We start from the raw sequence: 23,863 nt of genomic DNA, 5'->3' as shown, positions 1-23,863 counted from the left end.
ATAGCAAAATATCCGAGTGATACCAAGCTTACTTCTCTATCCTGAGCCGCTAGCAGAGATGGAGCAAAATATGGAAAACACAAACGGGCAGGAAGTTGGCTTGCGTCACTAATCGGATAAATTCGCAGTAATTATAAAAAGTCCTGCTGATCAGGGTCAGCGATTTGGAAAAGAAAGAAAACACTACAGAATTAGACTAAATGTCACTGTTGCACTGACTTTAGTGACTGAACTTCAAACTCAAAAAGATAAGAGAACACCCCCATCCCCGACTACTTGATTGCCTAGTTGCTTGGTTCGACTTCATTTTATATGCAGGCTCATGAAGCCCTCTGTGCATGAGAGGGATTTGGGTGTTAGTGTATAGTTGGTCATGCACTAGGGGGCAGTGTTCAAAGTAGATGCGGCTCGTATGTGAAGGGGAATTCCACCGATTTTACAAAATTGGTTAATATGTAAACAAAGCCATTCAGGGTGGTTTGAGAGAATAAGTTTCAGAACTGTTCACAGTGGTGGTGATAGGAACCAGACGTCTGAAGAGTCTAATGCCTCTAGATGCTCCCTCATTACATCCCTTATAACATGAAATAGTTACCGATGCATCACCTGATGCCTGAGACACTGTTTCATGACAGATTTAAGAGGGTTCTGGCCTACAAAAATACATTGGGTGGTACATGCATAGGCAAAACAGCACCAAAAGAATAGTTTTTTATTTTTCAGATTTAACCCTATTTTACCAAGATCAACATTACACATGGCGGTTTTGGATGGTTAATAAAATGGCCATCTCACAACCCCTCATTCCCATCACTACGACTCTAAAGATGTTTGTGGTTTCTCTACAATGCACCATTTCACCAAAGCTCCACGAACAACTTTGTTTACGTTGCAATCACCAAATTCTGACATGCCTGTGGAATTCCCTTTTACGAGATAAAATGCTGATTCAGTCAGTTTTCCTGACTCTAGATCAGCACCCTCACTCTGACACTTCTTTACACGTGTGGGCCTCAGATCAAGCAAGATTGCGAGAAGGTTTTACACTAAAGGAAAGCAAACGAAGCACATGAACAGCATGCTTTGTAGGCGCCATCCAACATCACGTGTAAAACTGCCCGTCGAACCAGTTCGAGAAAGAGCAGACAGTTCTGATACCAACACAGAGCTTTTTAATACACCGATTATATTACACAGCCCCATCGATCTTACAGATTCCAGTTACATGGTGGGTTCATATAAAAAGTCTCAGAAACCATTTCAAGTGCTGTGAGAGTTTCAGGATCAACAGTGCGTGAGGGCGTGCCCGTGTCCGGTGGGAACTGAAGGGACTAAGGGATCCTGTGAAAGGCGTTAGGACTCTGTGACAAGATTAAGGTTAAAAGAGCTAATACCGAGGGCCTGGAAACACTTGTGTACCAAAATTTGTTTGCAATAATTTTTTGGGCTTCAGACAGAGCCTCTTTGAGCACTTTTGAGAGTGTGAGTGCGCGTTTCGTGGTGTGTATACGTGTGTCTATGGTTGTGAGTGCAAGTTGTAGAGGGTATATTCTAGGAGAGGAAGCCTGCTTGCTCTATGAAGGCCAGTGATTACATTGGGGAAGAGAGAAAGGGAGACAGAGAGAGAGAGAATAAGAGCGTGAGAGAGAGAATAAGAGCGAGCGAGAGAGAGAGAGAGAGTAATACATAAAGAGGGACTGTGGAAAAAGAGGGTGGTGAGGAAGAAACAAGGCCAGAAAGGGTAAGGGTGGTCAGTAGCGCCCCCTGCAGGTCTTCAGCAGCTGCAGGTTTCTGCAGATGGCTTGGCTCTCTCGTTCCGGTCCAGCTTGATGGGCTCTGGGAACTCGTTGTACAACTCCACTTCAGTTTCCTAAGAAAATGACACCAGATTAGGGGAACAGCCTTGGATCAACTAGTGCAAACCAGATATCAATAACTTTTCTGGAGAAAAACAAAAAGCCTTAGTTTAAGTAAAGACTTCTTGTTTTGACATCATGTCAACAGGAAATTGGTTCACTGTGATGAAGCCATCTTCCACAGAATATTGTATACTTAAACACAAAATAGGAGCTCAAAGTGAAGACTTCCAGCTTTAAAGAGGATATTTACATCCAAATCTGGTGAATGGTGTAGAAAGTGGAACTGTTTTTATACATAACCCTCCATATTTAGGTGCTCATAAGTTACTGGGAAACTTAATTACATTTTAATACTTGATTGCAAAACCTTTTCTGAAGTCTAGAGCACAAATATTACCAGATGTTGGGCTTCCTTAGCTACTTAATTTCCTGCTTGTTTGGGCATTTACCCTCTTCAACTCCTTGAGACCACCGGTGGTTCCAAAGCACACTTGGTCATGTTCTTCATAACGTTCATATTTCATAAGCTACATTCAGAAGCTGGGCGTCATATGAGGCTGTAGCTCTTCTCTCCAGTCTAATAGATGGTGATGTCATTTTAAACCCTTATAATAAAAGAAGCGGAACTCTCTATGTTCTACTGAAAGTCGACCCGTTTTTCCCCAAATCTGGGCTCTAAACTACAAACAGAGGGAGACTCTTCAGTGATCTGCTCTGTAAAAATTATTTTTAGATTTTCAGCAGTAAATTGTAAGCATTTAGGAATATGTGTAGATCATAAAACACATGTTCTGTTCATTTGAGGGGAGCCTGTACAATAAATAAATAAAATTTAAAGATCGCATTTATTTCATTCAGTTACTGAATAATTTGCCTTACGATTTGGTCACGATGGAAAAACCAAAATATACCCTGTAGAATAAGAGGTTAATCTTTAGTAAGTGAAATGCGTTCACTGGACTGGGCTCAGGTGATCAACATGGCCACTGCAGAACATTCCACTTCTTTGCTGTAAAAAGTCTTGGGTTGTTTTAACAGCATGCTTCGAGTCACTGTCCATCTACACTTTGAAGTATTTGTTTGGGTCTGAGCAGATATTACAGCCCTGTACACTTCAGAATTCATCCTCCTGATTTTGTCAGTACCCCCCATAAATACCAGAGAACCAGTTCCACTGGCAGGCATACATGCCCACACCATAACACTACCTCCACCATGCTTGACAGATGAGGTGGAATGCTTTTCAAGCAGTTCCTTCCCTTCTCCACAATCTTCTCTTCCAATCATTCCAAGTTGATCACGGTCTTATCTGTTTAGAAGATGTTGTTCCAGAACTGTACAGACCTTTGTAGATGCCTTCTGACAAAGTCTAATCTGGTCTTCCTGTAATTACGGTGTACGTCTTGTGGTAAACCCACTATTTCCTCTGGTCAAGTTTTTACTCGACTGTTGGCTTTGACACAGATACACTTGCACATTCTCGCCAACTGGCGCGTAGGGGTTTTTCTTCACCAAGGAAAAAAAAAAATGTCTGTTTTACATCAGTTGTTTTCCATGGCATTCTGAGCAGCAAACTGTCCTAATTACTTTTGAAATCCCCTAAAAATGTACTATGATGACTAATTTCTTCACAGTTCACCCAGTTTGGTTGGAAATACTCTCAAACTACTGAAAGTCGTTGAGCTCAAATTATTCCGTAAAAAAAATCCGTACACCGTGGTAGACAGCATAAAATAATATGTCAATGTCCAAATATTAATGGACTTTAGGGACTATTTTCTACAGAGCAACTAACCCATGCTACTTCAAGAACTAAGCCATGGAACTACGACTGTAAATCTGAACAAAATTCTTAACCCAACCAACCAACCAACCAACCAACCAACCAACCAACCAACCAACCAACCAACCAACCAACCAACCAACCAACCAAAGAAACTCCCCCAAAACCCCAAAATTTATTGTTAGACATTTTCAAATTCAAACATTTATTATAATGAATGAGTATTCAATCTGATTTATTCATTGAGGTGTAATTTTAAGGGTGTTCTCCAAGTAACTAGGCAGAAAGTGTTAAAACTACGAATGTATTTCTCCATACAATAAATCAAAAATCAATCAAGTATATGAAGAAAACAAACAAAAACTACCATAAATACTTGCATCAACATTCAAACGCTTGTTTCAATGAGCCCATGTGCTTTGCTGCATCTCATTTAGTTGTTTGGGTGTAATTAAAGTGGAGTAAAGCTACATTAAGTAACTCCAGGAAGAGGAAGAACGCATTTTTATAATTCTTCCATCACAAGTGACACCTACTGAACGCATTTCTCACACGTTCCTCATCAGAAGGAACCGGTTACACGTTAGTCTGAATCTTTCGCTCAAATGTACTGTTTAGCACCTTAGTACTGAACATCAGTACTATAATGCATCAGCGTACAAATGTTCAAATACTGTTGTACATCGCTGCTGTCGGAACAAAACCTCTTATCTCCATTTCTGCCATTTTTCAGTTTTTGACAGTTTGAAAATGCCCGTCACCCATTACATTGTGTGTAAATTTCATGATGAATGGACTAAAAGAAACAACCCAAAATGGCCCGGAATAAAGTCTGGTTTCATTGATTTACATTAAAAGTACAGTAGATTTTTTCCTTCTTCTGTAAAGTTACCATTTTGGAGATATGTAAACATTCACATTCACCTCTTTTTGGCTCTTTTTACCACTGTTTTGTCTATTCTGTATGTTCTATTTAATTTAGTCCCTTTTTGTGTCATATTTTGTTTAACATTTGTTAATACATGCATACATATATTGCATGCACATGTGCACACCAACACAAATTCCTTATGTGCGCATTTAATATGTAATGTACCTGTTTCAGTGCGTTGCGTGCGATAGTCTGGAAAGCCTGTTCTACGTTGATGGCCTCCTTAGCGCTGGTCTCAAAGTAGGGGATGTTGTTCTTGCTCTGGCACCAGGCTTGTGCCCTCTTGGTGGTTACCTGAGAGACGAGCAGAAAGAAGAGACTTAATCTTTCCCTCAAACCAACTCAACACTAGCAGTTACAGCTACAGTGCTTCATTTGGCCATGTGAAACCAAATATGCAAAGCTGACTTTTTGGCATATTTGGCGAAAAATGATCCATTATATAAAATGTCTTGACCTAAACGCAGTTGATTAGCCAAGACCTGTTTTCTGAAGTTTGCTGTTTACACAGTGCAAATTGGTGGAGTATAATCTTCTATTGGGGTATAAGCTACATTAGCCTTGTAGCTCCAGTGCAAAACTAAAGAATCAAAACATCATTTACCAAACTTGTTTCACCGAACAACATCTGATGGAAGATGAAAACGGCGTAAATTACATAAATTAAACTATCCCTTCACCTTGCATTGTATATTCTAAACAAAGTCTCCCACCCTGAGAGCACAGCATATTATTAGAACTTACAGGGGAATTCCCTGTACTCTTTCAAGATTTCTGCATGATGAAGTTGAGAGAGTGGTTAGTTATGAAATGCTCAGTTCTAGAAAAATTCACCAACTCAGAATTGTTAATAGTGGTGGTGAAAGCAACCAGACGTCTGGATAGTTTAATGCGTCAAAGAAAAACGATCACATGAAATGGCAATGAATACCACCTGATGCCTGACCGTTTAACAATGGTCATGACATTTTTTCAACCACTTGTGAAGGAAAGATACGTGTAGGGCAGAATTAGTTTTTTAGGTTTCAAAAAAAAAAAAAAAAAAAAAAAAAAAGTGATAATCCTCTTAAAATAAAGCTCTGCATAAAACGCTGGCATTAATGTAGAATGTATCTGCTTATTCACCTATTAACCCTGAAGGTTGGCATGCAGACTGCTGGTCACATAGCAACGCAGACAACAGTCTCGCCTAGCTAGTAGGTAACGAAACAGCAAAGAGAAAGGTTTATATCGATAATGACAATCAATAAATTTAGATACCAATGGACAGACTTATTTGCATTTATATAAGCACTCCAGCTGGTTTCCTGATACAATTAATCTGCAACAAACACTAAAATGTTGTGAAGATGAAGTCAGCTTTTCGTTCAAATTGCCCAGTTCCAACTTAGATGGTGCCGCAGAAAAGTGGCTATAGCTGAGCTACAGATTAAAGCAAAGCAGGTTTGCATTTTTGTTTATAGCCTATTTTTAGCTTGTCTAATAGTTTAGCAAATACTGAGACATTAACAGCCAAGATGGTAAAACCGACATATAATGGTGTGGCTTTCAAGGTGATTTGATTTTTTTTTTTTTGAAGGGACAAAATGTCTTGAGTTACCGACCCCTGATGCAGGACACTGTAAGGCAAAATATTCCCTCAAGAAAACATATTTTTATGTTTTACCACTGTTTTACCATCAACAGAAAAGATAAAAACAGAAGATATGCGCATGTTTATTTTGAATAGTAAACTAAATGAATGTATTTGCATTGCTGGCCCTGGTTCCTGGCACCACCACAGTAAAGAAAATCTTAGTTGGTAAATTTCTCTACAATGCAATTTTTCATGAAACCACTCTGAAAGATCTCACATCTCAACAACTGCATTATTCATAAATATCACCTTTATATAAGGCTACATCATTTAACGTTTTTCAACTTCAGATAGCTTTTTCCAGAGTGATAGAAAACACACAAACCCAAAGTTAATGAGTCATATACTTCCAGTCCCATTACAACATTTCTCCCCACCCACAGCACCCACCTGCCTATTCTCCAGGTCAATTTTGTTGCCAAGAACCACGAAGGGAAAGTTTTCTGGGTCACGCGGGCTGGCCTGAATAAGGAACTCGTCCCTCCAGCTGTCCAGCGTCTTGAAGGTGTTGGGTGCTGTGACGTCAAAGACGAGCACGCAGCAGTCGGCACCACGATAGAACGCCACGCCCAGAGACTGAAAGCGCTCCTGACCCGCCGTGTCCCAAATCTGCACAGGTGAGATGGACACAGAGTGAAATCATAGCACATTGCAAGCTTAAAGCCATTCTGACCGCAGATCATTTGCCTGAAACCTGAACAGTTATAATGGTCTTTCATTCTGGACCACATTCAAATACTGACAGAGCTATTCTCCCAAATGTTTGCATGTTAATAGCTTACCTATACAAAAAAAGCTCAAAATCACCAATAGACAAAACAAAACCTTAATAGATAATATTAGTGCTCAATAAAAGAAAATCTTGTGTTTTACCACTATTTTACCATCAACATGGTAAATATAAAAACAGAAGATATGTGCAACTTTATTTTGAACAGTAAACTAAATGAATGTATTTACCAAATACTCACATGTTGATAGCTATTACAGAAAAACTTCATCCTATATTTTTCTTGCATTTAATTTTTTTCCCCATCTGAGTTTCACATATTGTCATTTATAACAGTCTTATGCCGAAATGTGGGTGCCCCAGGTCAAATGTCTTGTTTTGTTGATGTTCTAAGTGAAAATAAGTTTACAAACTTTAAATTTTAGTGCTTAATTAGTAGTAAGTTTGCTAAATTTAACATGTTGAAAGCATAAAACGATTACTTTTTTTCTATTGTTATTTTTAACAATATGTTAAACTCATACACAGAAATTGTGTTACTAAAACTTCCATAAAAATTGCCATATTCAAGTTTGTTCCTCATAGAGGAAGCGTTACTTCAATGAACAGGGGTTCAAACTTTTACAGATTGTACAAAAAACAAATTTACCAAAAACAATAATTCATTAAACAGGCTGTTTTTTTTGTTAAGGTGCCTTTAAGACTGATACATGTAAATTAGCTCCATTTTGATTGGATGCTCTGCATTGCGCTTCATCCAAAAGAAAGCCAGACTGAAACACTCATAACTTCACCGTGTATGAGTGGAGCTAAACTGCCGAAGGCTGAACAGGAACAGATTCCAACTGTTATTGGTGCATTTCTTCCTTCTTGAACTTCTACACAAGCAGCTTTTTCATATTTTCAGCTTTTTCGTATTTAAACACATGCAATTAAGGATGTGCTCCGGCTTGGCAGGCTGGGTTTGATTAAATGAACTCTGGTGCATCTGCTCTGTTGGTGTGGATCATTAGAACATGTGAAAACTCTGCCATTCGAACTCTGGTACGCATCAAATAAGTGGACGGAGACCCCCTGAGCAGGTCAGACTCGGTCTGCTTCAAAACGAACTTCTTTGAAAGTATGAATGCAGTACGGACCAAAGACATCTAAAGGGACCAAAGACAGAATGAACGGTCATCTCCTTTCTGCAGAACTTCTTCGGTTCATGTAAAAGACAAGGTGCTGTTTTGACCCATGCGTGTGTTTTCTCTCTTCATGAGCTCGAAATCGGTAATTAAAGAACGGATAGTTTTGCTTTTAAAACGAGGCTAATTTAAAAAGTCAAATTTGAACTCGTTATAAAATACTGCTCGGCATCATCCAAAACCCAGTTAAGGCAGGTAGTCTCGTGACTAACTCTTCTAACATTGCAGGACCGATAAAACAAGGCATAAACAAAACCATCGTGCCCAGATGGAAAAGAGATCCGTTAATGTAGAAGTTTGTTGTATAAGACTTCTGACACTCGACAGTGACCGTGAATGCGTACACATGCGCTCAATAATCCGATCATAATCAGATTTCTCTGATTGTCAAGTAAACACTTTACTCCGATCTAGAAATCTGATTAAGAGGCTGGATTTTAGCTCAGTAATCAGATTTCTCAGCGCATGTAAACTCTTACTCTGATTTCTTTCGGATTTCTCAGTCTGCACATGTGCGCGAACAGACAGTGGATGTCACGAGATGCGGCTGTTAGACCGACACTGAAACCAAACATGAAATAAAGGATTTAAATGTTCTTAATCTTCTAGATGATGCATGTTCATATTTCCAGGTAAAGTGGCAACATTTAAAAAAAAAAAAAAAAAAAGCCGTAGCATGAAGTTTGTGTTTTACATTATGTTTACGTCACGTCGTCTTCTGTGAGTTTATTGGCTGGTTGCAAAGCAGGAATCTGATTATTCCCAGACTCATGCTGACCTGGAGTCACACATGAAAAACAAATCGAACCACTTTAGCTGAACACATTTCATCCATGAGACTTAGAAATCTGAAAGAAATCAGAGTAAGAGTTTACATGCAATGAGAACTCTGATCACGGAGCTAAAATCCAGCCTCTTTATTGGACTTCCAGCCCTTACTCTGATCTAACAAATCAGTGTGTGCTGTTTACACGACCATTTAAATAATGAGATAACTGCAGGAATATGATATGCTGTGATCGGATTACTGAGTGCATGTAAACGCACTCAGCGTCAAAATGCCCAGGCATATTTTGAGTAGTAACAGCTGCTGAATTACTTTAACATTGGTCTGAAGGAAGCTTAACTCTTACTATGCCTATATGGCAACACAACTGACTGGACAGTCCAGAGTGCTGCTCATAAAGCCTTTCAAAAAGCCATTGATTCTATTATGTACATGTATGTAAAGTGATATGCAGATGTTTGAACAAATGAATCATTTTGTTGAAGTCAACACATCATCTACAGAGAAAAGCTTAAATTAGGCATTTGTCTGCAAATTTCAGTGAACAACTTATTAATATATTGAGGGGGACAAATAAAACAAAATAAAACAAAACTTTTTCACAGGCCACATTTTATGTTTTACTCCCCCCAATATGTTAGATTCAGGAAAATAACAGTGATTTTGCATTAAACTGTGCAGAAGTGCACACTAGAGGACAGTAGAGTACAGTGCACTTAAATCTGTTTGACATTCAAATTTTTGCATGCAACTATGTGCATGTGACTATGTTTATGCAGTAAAAGTCTTAAAACTGTAAATGTCTCTGTCACAGCTCTTCACTAGGTGCTATAACTTACTATACTTGTGAATCATGTCAGATGGTGTAACTCCATATAAAAACGCAGCATCTTTTTTGTGCTATATAGAAATGACTTTCAGAATATGAAGGGGTGTTTGATCCGTTTTCTACAAAGATTAGGCCTAGACTTGGACCCAATTACACTCAGGGTGGATTATTTACTTGCAAATACTAGCATATATCTGCTTGAGGACATAGGAGTCTTTTGATTGCAATTAGTACTGCTTTGTACCTGCATTGTGACGAGTCGGTCGTCCACCATCACCTCTTTCGTCAGGAAATCGGCTCCTATTGTGGCTTTGTACTGATTGCTAAACTTCTTGTTCACATACTGGTTCATCAGAGAAGTCTTCCCCACTCTGCAGAGACATGCACACGTAGTGTTTCAAGCTCAAACCACACAGTAAAGAGGAACTGAAAGCTCAGCAGAGCATCTTCAACCACAATAACAGATGCCAACCTGAGAGGTTTTTGAAAAATAACATTAAGCACAAAGGAAGTCACATTCAAACGGAACCTAAAAATAACGTTGAACGTTTACATGAGTATAACGTAGAATCTGAACATAAACGGTCAACGAAACATGAAACGATCCAGGAGCAGATTCTCGTTCTTCGCAAAAAGAGACGCAGCCATACATTTCCTTTTGAACCGATATGCTTTCTGAATGCTGGCCTTGACGTGTATCTTCGGAAAGATTTCAGTTTTTACCCACGGCACTTTTACTAATCAATCTGGCAACTTCAGCAAACGAGACAGCAGCTTATCCAAAGCATGTTAACACAATAAGCTGAAGAAAGTGAACATCTGAGGTCAGCATATGGTGATGATCAGGCCAGCTACACTAGAGAAAGATTTCTTTAGCTCTACCGTTTTTCAAAACCATAACGATGAGAATGTGTTCTAGTGGTTTTCCTGCTTCTAGTCAAGATAAAGAGGAATCTGACTGATTTTCCTAAATTTGTGGTTAATTAAGTTGTGGTTTTTAACCTGTGGGCCCTGGTGGTACTCTTCTGTAAATTATATATATTAATCATAAAATTATATTACAATATTTAAACATTCATCAAAAAATAATGACAAATATTGTTGTGAACACAGTCTGCAAAAAAACATATGTTATCTATAAATAAGCTCCCTCCAGCCCTCTCAAATGACTGGACCCAGTGTATCACTCTGCACTGAGGTTCATTACTGGAGATCCGTACTGAACTCCCCACTGTGAGCTGTATGCAAATGTTGGGTGGCCCTCTTTAACGGTACGAAGGGAAACACACTGGTTGATTTTTATTTATAAGACACTCTCCGGTCATTCGCCAGAATAAATCACTTCATTGATGAATACAAATAACAGTAATCGCTCTAGTAATTGGATCAGCTGCCAGGTACCAAGAGTTTTTACTGAAATGGGAAAATCTGCTTTTAGTTACAGCACCAGCTGGAATTCACTACAGGACACACTAAAACCCGGCTCACTGGTGTCACTCAGTCATTTTAAACTTTTAATATCAAACCACCTACAGACAGCCTGGTCCTGTTTTACTTAATCTTATTTATTCGTAACTTTTATTTTAGGTCTTAATTTCTTTTATTTATTTATTTATTTCTCTCATTTTATTTTTAATAGTCTTGTATCATTACTTTTTAATTTGTATTACTGTATTATTACTTTATTAATCTCTTATCTTCTCTTGATCTGATTCTCTTATCATTTAAACCTCAAGTTTTATTTTGATCTATTTTTATCTTTCACTGTTATTTAAATTTTTCTTTTAATTTAAAATGATTAAATGTAGTTATTATTTTCTTTGTCATGTCAATCCCTGTTTTTGTAAATGCTCGGGTACACTGAAAATGAGGGTTGCCCATTGTCAAAATAAAGGTTGATTGATTTGGATCTTTTTTGGTGCTTATGATGTTGCGTGATCGTACAGTCAAGTGAAACTTGACAGGCTACGTTACTGAGTTATATTTATTTGCGTTCTGCATATCACAACCCTCTGCTTTAGTGTCTTGTGTCGAATCATAGTGTAGATACCCACCCTGAGTCTCCGAGGATGATCACTTTCAGTAGAACTTTCTTCCTCGATGTCATCGTGTCACAGCTAAGGAAACAGGAAAGATCACAGTATGAGCACATGACCATTGTGTCACAGGTCATACAAGAGCAACATGTTCACAAATAAAACGTTTAAATCACACAAAGAGAAACACGAACATCACAATAAAGGATCAACCAAAAACATAACACTGTATGCCAGGCGTAGGAATGAGCATGATGCGTGAAAAGGCTTTGCTTCTAGTGAACACGATCCAAGACAAGTTGCTAGCTGTCCTGTTCCTGTTGTTCATGTACAGTAACTAGCCTATATGGACACTGCTGTCCTTTGGCAACCACAAACTACTGAGTTAACTGACCTGTCCAAGCCCCAGGCACAAAAACATATACGCTGTTCTGAGAGTTACGTTGTGGCACAATTCTGATTTTCGCAGATCTGATGTTTTCAGGATTGTGTCGACACGCAAATCTGATCTTTTTACTTTCCACTTGCATTTGTCGTTCTAGATTTGATATGTATTCATTGCCGAGCAGAAATTAAAGCCTGTAAACAGTGGAAAAGCAACACATTTCACCTTTTTCGCCTTCGTCTCGCTCTAATAATGAACAGCTGAGATCAGAGAATTATCAGGGAAGCTCGTTCTGCTTGTTAGTCTGTTTGCTGATGATGCACGTGACACACGTGACTCATTCACGTTAAGGTACTGAGTAGGATGTGCACATGCGGGTCATTTCTGGACGCCGGTTCGTTCACACTGATTCAAATCTGTAGTTAATCACCCAAACGAGTGTGAACCATCGTGTCAGAGAGATCGGACTGCAGCAAAAAAATAGATTTGAGCAATGAGGCTCGTAACGTGAACGTGGCCAAAGCGGCTCAGATCAGATTAAAAAAAGATCACGTGTTTCCACACAGCTCTGAAAACATCAGATCGGAGTCACATTAAGACAAAAAATCTGATTTGTGCCACTTCAGTTTGGTAATGTGAACACAACACAAGTTAAATAGCTATAACAACATACTCCACCTTGATAACATCGCATGTAATGGTTTGATGTGAACAATGTAAATATATTGACAAAAACAGTTGTTTTAAGGGATTTTTTGCAAACAACCTGTAAAACAGATACGAGAATGCTTGGCTGAAGTCAACACCCGTCATATATTCTGACACATTCATTCATGAAAAGTAAAAACTGGGACTACATGTAACTGGATGAGCATTAAAGAGAATTACACCATTTTCCTGTAGAGGGTTTCAAATGCTGTAAAAAGACCTAATTACAGCACAGCAGCCTAAGATTATCTAAACATTCTGCTCTTCTGCAGTACAATAACTACACCATCAAACACCGGCCGAATTATAGGTCAAATCTAAACATCTAATCAACGTCTGTAATTTTAGCTCAAGCAATTATCTGCCAATATGGTCAATATGGATAGCATACATTCCTACTGTAAACCCTGTCCAACGTCGCAACAGCAGCTATGAAAGAATGCTTTTGTGGGTGGAGCTTTGAGCCGTTTCACCTTGGTCTAGAAACGGCTGGCTTTGCAGCTGAGGAGCAGGTGAAGACGGGTAAAACACCTTAACCGAACAAAAACACCATTTATTACATCACCTTTTCAGTGGAAACCTACAAAGCAAAAGGTGAAGCTTGAGGCTCAATTACTAACAAGCAAAGTGAATGTTTTGAACAGAAGCCCTCTTCAACTCCTCGAGACCATCGGTGGTTCCAAAACGCACTTCGTCATATTCTTCATAACTTTCATATTTCATAAGCTACATTCAGAAGCTGGGCACTTCCGATTTGGTCACGAAAATTCAGATGGAAAACCCAAAACATTCCCTGGAGAATAAGAGGTTAAGAAACAACCAAGACCAAACGCAAGGTGCACAACATGTACACTAACCATGCTCTCCGTCAGTAACATGAAGCTTGTTCTAAAGTACCTGTGGCACAGCTCTGGATCTTTCTAGCATTGGTTTTAATGAATATTTCACTGCGTAAGTATCTGATGGCTTCAGTGATAAAACTTACTACTGCTGCTGTGACCCAGCACTGACAGTCATTAAATAGAAACACATTGTGTAGGAACCACTCATGCTCCTGCTCCAAATCTCAAACTGGTCATGTGTTCTTGCTCTTCATTACTCCCTCAAAAGTCACGAGGAGCGTGTGTGCATGCTCTCTCAGCTGCTCGCGCGCTCACTCCCTCTCCGTCAAACGTACAGACCCACTTCCTATTAAAATGAAGGCAGCAGGATAACAGTCACTTCTGTAAATACACGTATTTCCTCAATATCAGTCTGTCAATCACATACGAAACCCGCGCCTGGTGAAATGTGTCAAGTACGCTATTTATAAATGGAAAAAAAAAAGGTTATGGTTCAAAAGTTCTGCAGTTCAGGTTCTATTATCTCATTATACTACAAACGTATACATCTGTATATCGTATAATACATGGCGTATCATACATATCATAATATCTCATCAACATTTAAAAAAAAGAAAGAAAATAACTTGGAACAGGCAAAAGTTAAGACTACATGGTTCGACATGGGGATGGCGATTTCAGTACAATTTAATATTCAAATTTCAAAAAGGAATGATTAAAAAAAAAAAAAAAAAAAAAAATCTTGGCCTCAGGCTGCTGCACACCCACATATCAGGAGACCGCGATGAGTGACACTGACCCCACTCAGCATCTGACTATGATATACCCAGACCACAAACCCATAGCAGGTAGCACGAGGCTCGACATCTACACCTAAAAAGGTCAATCTAAAGTCCTAAAGATAAACAGAAAGATATCAGTTCACCACAGTGATGCCACATACCTTTCAGCCAGAAAGCAGCAGGTTTGTGAAGTTATTTATCCGATTCCCAACTGAAATTCACTAAGTGATGTTGAACACTTCACGCCATCAAATCACAATGAGTACACAGTAAAATGAGCTTGAGCTTCTGGTTTATCTGCGATTTCTGTGATGCTCACTATGTGCTTCAGCTGTGCTTTGTAGTATGTGCTGCCCAGCACCAGAGAGCTTTTGCTGGTGTGGAGCTTCTCGGCCAATGTGTGGTAGCCTTTAGCTGGTGGCAGTAGTCTTTCTATGCTTTCTATACTATATCTATGTTTGGACTGAACAGATAAGAATCATCATAATCATCACCAAATCATAAGACGCAGGCTCTACGCTGTCCTCTAGTAGAGTATAGAGCTCTCGCAGTTCTTGGGAAAACGTGTAACGTGCCCGGGGAGCGGTTAGGTGCCTTGCTCAAGGGCACCTCAGTCATGTAATCTCCGATCTGGGGATCGAACCTGCAACCTTCCGGTCACAGGGCCGGTTCCCTAACCTCCAACCATGACTGCTGTTAGAACTGAAAGACACAGCATTACTGAGTATAGAGGGGAAAAAGAACACACTGAAATGGTGTGCTGGCACCAATGCGAGTCGCCCTGTAAAGCCCTAAATCATTTAAAAGTCAAAGGTATGTTTGTTTAGGTCTCGAATGCATAATTGGACTTACACTGTTGAAGACAGGATGACAGTAGTAGTGAATTCACTCACATTCTCTTCAAACACTCCTTCAATGCACTCACTAAATTCAGATTCATCTACTTGTGGGGGTCTGAAACACAATCGATGCTACAAAATGTTCTTTTGCATGTGGCTTGCAATTACATACATCCACCAGAGAGGTCTCCAAATCCCCAAATCCTACATAGTGTTGCTTTAAGTGAAATACTCAAATGAAAAAGCTTATTAGATTTCACAAAAAATAAGCTGTGCAATATATTCCCAATACCAGTATGGGTGTGACACTATGATATTGATTTTCAATTTTAGCAATTTTGATAGTTAACAAGAATTATAGCCACGAGGTTCTATTCAATAATACACAAATGTATGTGTTTTCACACATTTTTTAGTTTTGTTGTAGTGTATGTTATTTTGTTCGCTTTAATCATCAGAACAGAAGCCTTATATCAACAAAAAAACGAATAAAGAAGAAAAAAAAACATTTATTTTTAATGTGAGGTCATGTAACATGATGCTCAAGTGACTTTGAATCATTCCTCAAATCTGTTCCGTTCATCATGAAACACATGGTGTTTCACAGTTTTCAAGTAATAGTTAAAACAATTACTAAAAAGAGGACAAAAAATTGAGATACAAGGTTTTGTTCGAACAGTGACAACATCCTATTAGACTTAACTCAAACCACACTAAGTAGCATATAAAACACTACATCATTTTCATCAACACCACCCACCACTAATTACTCACTATCTGTATCAGACGATACTTAATGTTTAAGTACCGGTATTGGAAAATAAAGTGGCATCTTAAATGCCAGGCCAACTGGAAGCGACTGCTTTTCCTAAATACCTGAGCGAATAAACGGAGCTATGAACACAACCTCACAGGGCCTTGCAATGCCAACAATGCTCTGACGAGGATATACTCCTTTTGGCAGTGCTAAGAAATACTCAAAGCTTCAGACATATCAGACTCTCTGGCACAACATGCGCCCCATATGGGGAATGCCATCAGCTCAGTGACAAAAACATATTGCTCTAAACAGCAAAACATATTGCACAACAAGGCCTGGTCCAATTCCAGGAAGACTTCAGCAGAATGACAGCATGAAAAAGACCACAGTGTGCTAACTGCTAACTCCAACAACAGTCCAGTAAATCAAGTTTGATCTGACCGAAATTCAGGAATATTTTATATATGAAAACATAAAACATCTTGGCTGAAGAATAAGATCAGATGCACACTAAATGCACATATTTATGATGTTTATGACATATTGGAGCATTTGTGCCTGTACACATACCTGTATTGTTACGGGGTAAACAGGAGGGCATGTTTGCCCTTTGCCCTAATTATTTCTGACCGAGTCTGTAAGATTTTTTTTCCAGAATTTACACTTCATTCAAACTGAACACACTGACTTGCCAGTTTAAACACAATTCAGCTCTGAAACCATCCTTACAGGTGCTTTAAATGTGCCCATATAAGTCATTTTTTCAAAATCTAGAGCACCTTGTTCTGATTACATAAAGGTTTCTAGGAAATGAAGCTGGATGCATGTTGCACTGCATGGCCTGGAGCTGTATGTTCGCATAATATGAAGCTAGGGCCAAGGAATAGAAGCCGATCGAAATCAGAGACCCAAGACCACAAAGGAACAATAGCTCTAGGCTGGCTGCAGATGCTGGACACAAGTAGGTTTAAAACAAGGCACGGTTCTGAGAAAAGGCTGTGAGGTAAATAACAGCCATGAGGAGTTCGTTCAAGATTTGCACACCAGTAGCCACAGGAGTGGAACTAGTTTAGCGTGTTTATCTTGGGCTCAGCCCAATACACACGCCACATACCAGACGAATAAGAACCTAGTTTTAGGGCTGTCCCAATTACTCGATCAAAAAACACGATTAAAACTTACCTTTACAGTGGCTGTGCATACGCAAAGATTTTTGCCAATCTGAATAAATACATTCCGATTAGATTAAGACAGAAGTGTTTATATTCTCACTCTACTTAACAATTTGGTGGAAAACCTCACTGCACATGTACACTACAAGGAATCAGATCCGTGCATGTGCAGAGAACCATGACAACCACCATCCGGTGAGGCCCAGTCCGAGTGAGATGAGCAGCAGTGAGCAGTGCTTGTGTTGCTTTAAAACAATATCAGACTCAGGAAAACGTCCTTCGCATGTATACGTTAAAGAAGGCCGAGAGGAAGACGTCGTGTTCTGAGATGCATAAGCTGGACGTCCGTCCCACTGCCGTCCTTTAAAGATCAGAGCACAAACTTCGTCTCCTCTGCAGACCAGTTTCTGCTCCGCCGTGCTGAATGGTATAAACTTTCACAACGACGCGACACATGAAGAACGGACTTAAACTTTCCGATTGATACAGACGTTTACACGGATATTATTCTTCTATTCAATGGATTATTTACAGTAATACCTCACCTCGCTCAATCAGACAGAAACTGTATTCTGAATGGCCTCAATCAGACTAGACTATTCCGACTGAGCTGTTAGTCAGATTATTGACGAATTAGTCTGCATGTAAATGTAGCTAATGAATTAGCAGTTTTCTAGAATTTTAGAAAAACTATTCATGGCTTGATTCTGTTTTAAATTCAATAAGTACAACCCATTCTACAGATGACGTTTGTGGAGATTGCATGGCTCTGTGCTTGATTTTACACAGTTGTTAGAATTGGGTGTGGCTGAGACACTTGAATTCAGTAAATAGGAGTGGTATTCACACAATTCAAGCCACACAATATATCTGGTTACTCGATTATGTATAAAATCAACAGTAAAAGTCCTATCTAGCTTTGTGAAAGCATTGTTGGCTTAAGCTCCATTTACCATTAGAGTGTTCAACACATTCTTCCATTGTGCCACGATCTTCATGCTAAAAGCTTAAGAATATGAAGAATAAAACATGTATGGCTAAGATGGATTGGTACCTAATTTGGTTCAGTGTGCCAAAATGAACCCCCCAAATCAGGCTATAGAAGAGTGCTCAGATCCATTAGACAAGTTCTCCACAGATTCATTTTCATATTATGTAACACCAACTTGACAATCAGTGAGGTGCATTTACGCTGCAACCCCTTTGTGGAGTGGATTGCGCAATTGGTCTCATTTATAAATATGAATCCAAGACCTGACCTGTTCCTGTCCCGTCCTGTCCCCCAGGCTCTCAACTATGAATTAAGTCCCAGTACATACCAACTTTGAGTTCTGGGTGAATTCAGGCATGCCAGCACTGTGACTAGCGACAAAATCTGCATCCAAGAACTAAAATCCTTTTCTTCAGGTCTGTCAGGAGGATTACTTAACTAATGCCCTACTTCTGTAATAATACCCCTGCCAAGAATGCCATATTTAACTGAATTTTGTAATAAGAAAAGACCTGCAACAGCCTAAGAATCTCAAAACATCGCCCTCGAACACTCTTTCCGCTCGGCTGACCTACATTTCCCTTAAAAATCAAATGCAGATTCACCAAAAGCGCTCCCCCAGCATCCCTGCACTCCATCCCCAAATTGCCATGAATATCAAACAACTGCAGTGCTGCTGTTACCCACTTTGTAAGATGCACCTCCCCTCAAGAAAAATAAATACAAAAATAAAAAAAAAAACTACATGCCCAACATAACAACCAAGAGCCCCGGAAAGACAATCTCACAGAACAGAAAACCTCAGATCTTACAGCATTTCTATACGATATTCTTAACATCATGATTTAAATTCCATACAACTATAAATCTCAAAATTCACGTTGACTTTATTTGAACTGATTTGATCTTTGGTGCGACTATAATAAATAAAAACACAGTGAATGCACAAATTTGTCGAAGTTATTTGTAATTTGGAGAAATTATTTACACAAAACACCAAACTGAGCTTATTTTTACACCTGAAAGCAGCCAGAGAATGGTACTTTGGCCACAAATCAATGCACACTTATGGCACTTATTACTACTATTATTGATCTGAACGCTCCAAAATCACTGCAGGTGAACAGCCCCTGTAGATCTTTTGCATTTTACACCTCTAGAGAAAACTGCCTCTCAGTGATCCTGCCTACTTCCCCAACTACTAAAGAAAGGCCTGATGAGTATTTAACAGTGCAATGGGCAAATCACGATGTATATCGTTTGCTAATGGGGAGGAAATGCTCACAGTGGTGGAGAAAAGTCATTTAAATGCCTACTGACTGAAAGAACATCAACGTTAAAAGGGAGGACTGCATAGATAAAGAGAGGAAGACTGCGTGTCTGCATTCTGCCTTGCCAAAAAAATCCATTGATTCTGGTAAGGTATAGATGTAAACAAGGAAGAGCAGCCAAGGATGAGCTTAGGCTTCGTCCCGCTGCCTTCTCAAGGGCAGCTCTTCAGAGTGCAGTGAGCTACAACCATAGCGCTGGCACACCTTCAACAAACGCTGTCCACTAAGGGACTTCAGCAGAAAATCACAAAACAGTGCACTGAAACTGAAACCTGTACAAACCCTACACTTTCTTATTTGCCATCTTTCACAGAAAAACCACTGTCCGTGATCAAGGGCGCCTGGGTGCATCCCTTTAGAGTAAAGTGGGAAGACGGGCGGTGCTTAAGGCCGCCACACACTCACGGAGCAGAGAGCTGCTATACTACATAGAAGGCGCCGCAAGAGGAGCACCAATAAACTTCATGTTTAAGTCCATCTTTACACTCATCTCGTCTAAACGTAATTAAGGGAAAGACTTTTAAAAGACCGATTGGCTTCACTATAAACTTCAAGCCACACATCACCTACAGTGGCTTTCTGTAGCATTGATATGGCTTTTATTCAGTGTAGTACATTAACACCCCTCTTGTCACCGGAGTGGTACCCTCGAGGGTACGCAGCTCAGTACCCTTGGTCAGGGAACATAACCATCATAATCCATTTGAATTATATTTCCTAAGTTGTACTGACTCCACACACCCCGTCTTGTCTCCAGGCTTTTATTTTATTGCTCTGTTTTACAAAATTTGGTCATGAAAAGATACAAATATGTACTTTTCATCTGGAAAAACTTATTTAAGGTTCACACTTGGACCCTAAAACTACTGTTGTACCTCTGAGGGAACATTTACATTGTTTGTAAGCACGTTTATTTCTAACAGTGTAGCAGAAACTGAACAGTGCTCCGAGTCGACGCCGAATGTCAGTGTTTGTGGGCATACCTTCATTAAAAACGATGGTTTCGAATTTTTGGACGCTGTTTGCGGGGGTCTTCATACAATGCCTGCCCCCACATTCAAATGAATGGAGGTTTTTTTTTTAAAAACTACTTAATAATAACATTGTAACATAAATTCTAGGGGTTGTGATGTTTGGGCCTAATTTTGTTAGACATTAGCACGGCAGCAATAGAAAAAGAATGCTCAAAAACTCTGTAGTATATAAAAACACAGCCACAGAATATGGCAGTTTTAACACACAAGGCATCAAAAAAAGGTCGTTCGATCCCAATTGATGCCACTGCCAACCATGGGCGGGAGTCCAAACAGATCATAACCATCCTCACAATCTCTGGGTGGGTACGATGGTCCTCCCTCCATCTCTTACAGCTAAACTGGGATTAAAAAAATCGAAAAACACAACAAGGATCCTGACCTAAAGTCTAAAAATATGTGCACTGTTACACCACGGCTGTCAACAGCCACATCAGCTGAAGCATCCTCCACTGAAACAAAAGGAATTCCCTAAAAAATCTCCAGTTGGAGGTCAATCTGTGAGCCTGAAAGGTGCTGGCATTATATTAACCAGATTAGCACACGGATCTTGGAAATGAACAATTCAGTCACAGGACGCATTCAGTCGAGACCTACGCCGGCATATATACAGACAGCAGGGCAACGAGCAGGTCAATGTTATACAGGTGTGCATTATGGTCACAAGGGTCCACAGTGATGCTGCTCTGTGCATGAACTATGATCTGCCATAAACAACGATCAATGCAGCCACACTTTACTGATTCGTTTCTTTTTAACTTTCTAAAATATGCAAGATCAAAGAGGAACCACATAGTTCATGACCCACGCAAAACAACCAGCCTTGTGCACATCGGCCACAAAGCGCCAAGCTTTACGAGCAGGCATGACTTCTATAATCCTAGTCTAACGCCATGCTCTATATTCTACGCTTAGTCTATATTTCTACCACTGCAACTACATAACATGTCTGTGTAGGGGTTACAATCCCATACGTGCTTATTTGTGGTTAATGTGCATCGCATTGCAATGTCTGCGATTCACTGCAATGGTGCACTCCATGTTTAATCTGGAACCCATGACACTAGGAAAAGTCGGATCACATGGTGCAAACTGCAAAGCCCTTTCTCCAAACGTGAATAAGAGTCCTCTATGCAAAAAAAAGCTAGAATCCTTTTCTTTGGAGAAGAGAGGGAAAAAAAATTCAAAACATTTTTGAATTTTACTCCAACAAGTGTGAAGCACTTGTATAACATAGACCAGCACGTCTTGTGTGGTTACCTTATTTATTGGCACAGGGTGTGGACTGTTATGGAAAATCCTCACACATGGAAGTTAACACACCTGATGTACTGATGATGAGACAAAAAAACTATCGTTAAATAACAAACATAACTATATTAGACAATTATGCAAGAGCATTTCTAGTTGTGATGTCATTAGCTGGCATGGTTTATGCAGTTATAGGTGTGATAAAATATGAAATTTACAGCTGAGAGTAGAGCAGAGAACTGCGAACTAACCAAGCAATCGTATACTTTTTAAACAACTACATTACCCACAAAACCTATCTACCTCCTGATTTGTGCAACATCTTGCACAATTTAAAACGCCCTGTAAAGGCTGACAGCTCACCGAGAATTTAGCTCATATTAACGCTATATCACATACAAAAACAGTGAAATACGACTAGTTTGGCGTCGTGAAGCAAGAACATATTAATGCAAATGCCTTAAACGTTTCTACAAAACTCAGTCGTGATCTAAATGTGTGGTTTACGGCGACCCAACCTCAGAAAACGAAGTTCGAGAAGTTAGCTGGGTTAGCTAGCACTGACATCCTGTCGGCAATATGCTCCGTCACCTTAGCTACGAGGCTGAAGTCAGTTCATTTCCAATTTCCCCGTTCCACCTTAAATGGTCCTGCAGTTACATTCTGGCAGCTCAAGCCCCAGAATGGAACTGCTGGACCATTTAAGGTGGAACGGAAAATTTGAACTGACGTTAGAAGCTGCCGACTTCAGCCTCGTATCCAGAAACTACTAACATAAAAACACCGTCTAATCGTTTTATCCCCATATTTGTCTACCTATTTATTTATCTACTCGTCTCTTTAATCGGCACTGCCTGTGTTAGTCTTTTTTGCAGAGCTAATGCTGACTAAGGTCGGACTTTGACACTAGCTAACGTTAGCCAGCATCGACATGTTATTTCACTGCAGATTATATTCTTCGGTTGTCATAAAATCCTAGAAACACCCGCAAAAACACAAAAAGGCTCAGATTAACCTTGCCATTGTGCCACAAAACAGCTAAACCAGCTAACACAACCCTGCCAAGGCTGAAGCTCAGCGTAGCATAGCACAGCTAGCACAGTTAGCTTGCAGTGGAATCTGGTGTTAGCAAATAGCTAACCTACCGCCACTGCTCAGAAAAGGCGGCTGTCGGGCAGCACGTCCTTAAGAAATGCACTTGGGCCACTAACGTGTTGCTTTATACGATACTGTCGTTTGATATTGTGACTCACCTTATCAGAGAGTCAGGCGAGTGAGGCGCTGTACGCTAGCTCGTATTTAAGCTAACTGCTAACTCCTCGCTAAGTCACTATTGTTTGTTGTTTCGGCGGCTCCGCTCGTCTGACAGCCGATGGGAAGCGGACTGCTCTGGGTCTGGCTGACCGAGCTGACACTGGGATGCCGATGCCGTCTTCTGTGACCGTTCTAGACGATCGCCGTTAAAAATGACTCTTATTTCTCCTTTCTCTTTCTTTTTCTTTTTTGTCGGGAGCCGCTTGCTGCTCACTTCCTCCAAAACAAGCCCGAGTGGGAGTGGGATATCAGCCCCGTCATCGCGCACATGACGCGTGTTTAATTGAGGGCACTTGCCGTTTTATTCCTGATTGTATGATCCGTGTTCCTGGTATTATGCGGCTGTTTTACGAGTCGTGTTCTTTTTGTTTTTCTGTATGACTGAAGTACAGCAATATATGTGGAGCAGTTTCTTGACAAGTATGTAATATTGGCAAAGCCAAAGCAGAGCATTCGAGCGAGAGGGAGAAGGAGATAGAAGGATACAGGTATAGAGAGAGTGTGTGAGAAGGAGGGAGAGGGATACAGGGATAGAGAGAGTGTGTGAGAAGGAGGGAGAGGGATACAGGGATAGAGAGAGTGTGTGAGAAGGATGGAGAGGGATACAGGGACAGAGAGAGAGTGTGTGAGAAGGATGGAGAGGGATACAGGGACAGAGAGAGAGTGTGTGAGAAGG

At 39.9% G+C, this 23,863-nt stretch overlaps 1 protein-coding gene across 2 annotated transcripts; it reads right to left on the bottom strand.

The window, feature by feature from the left end:
• Positions 1-1,149: 1,149 nt before the first annotated feature.
• rab7a (RAB7a, member RAS oncogene family) lies at positions 1,150-23,435 on the bottom strand. Of its 2 annotated transcripts, XM_017711360.2 has the most exons (7): positions 23,127-23,435; positions 21,883-21,953; positions 11,797-11,859; positions 9,987-10,113; positions 6,600-6,818; positions 4,739-4,867; positions 1,150-1,870 (listed from the first exon to the last, which is right to left on the bottom strand). In XM_017711360.2, exons 3-7 carry the CDS (start codon positions 11,847-11,849, stop codon positions 1,775-1,777), a joined length of 624 nt encoding a protein of 207 aa, XP_017566849.1. In that variant the 5' UTR covers positions 11,850-11,859; positions 21,883-21,953; positions 23,127-23,435; the 3' UTR covers positions 1,150-1,774. The 2 variants fall into 2 exon arrangements, with proteins under 2 accessions (XP_017566849.1, XP_017566840.1); XM_017711351.2 differs by lacking the exon at positions 21,883-21,953 and having other exon boundaries at positions 23,127-23,434.
• Positions 23,436-23,863: the final 428 nt, after the last annotated feature.

Source organism: Pygocentrus nattereri, chromosome 21, assembly GCF_015220715.1.
Source record: "Pygocentrus nattereri isolate fPygNat1 chromosome 21, fPygNat1.pri, whole genome shotgun sequence".
Classification (NCBI taxonomy): domain Eukaryota; kingdom Metazoa; phylum Chordata; class Actinopteri; order Characiformes; family Serrasalmidae; genus Pygocentrus; species Pygocentrus nattereri.
This window is presented reverse-complemented; position numbering and strand designations above follow the sequence as displayed.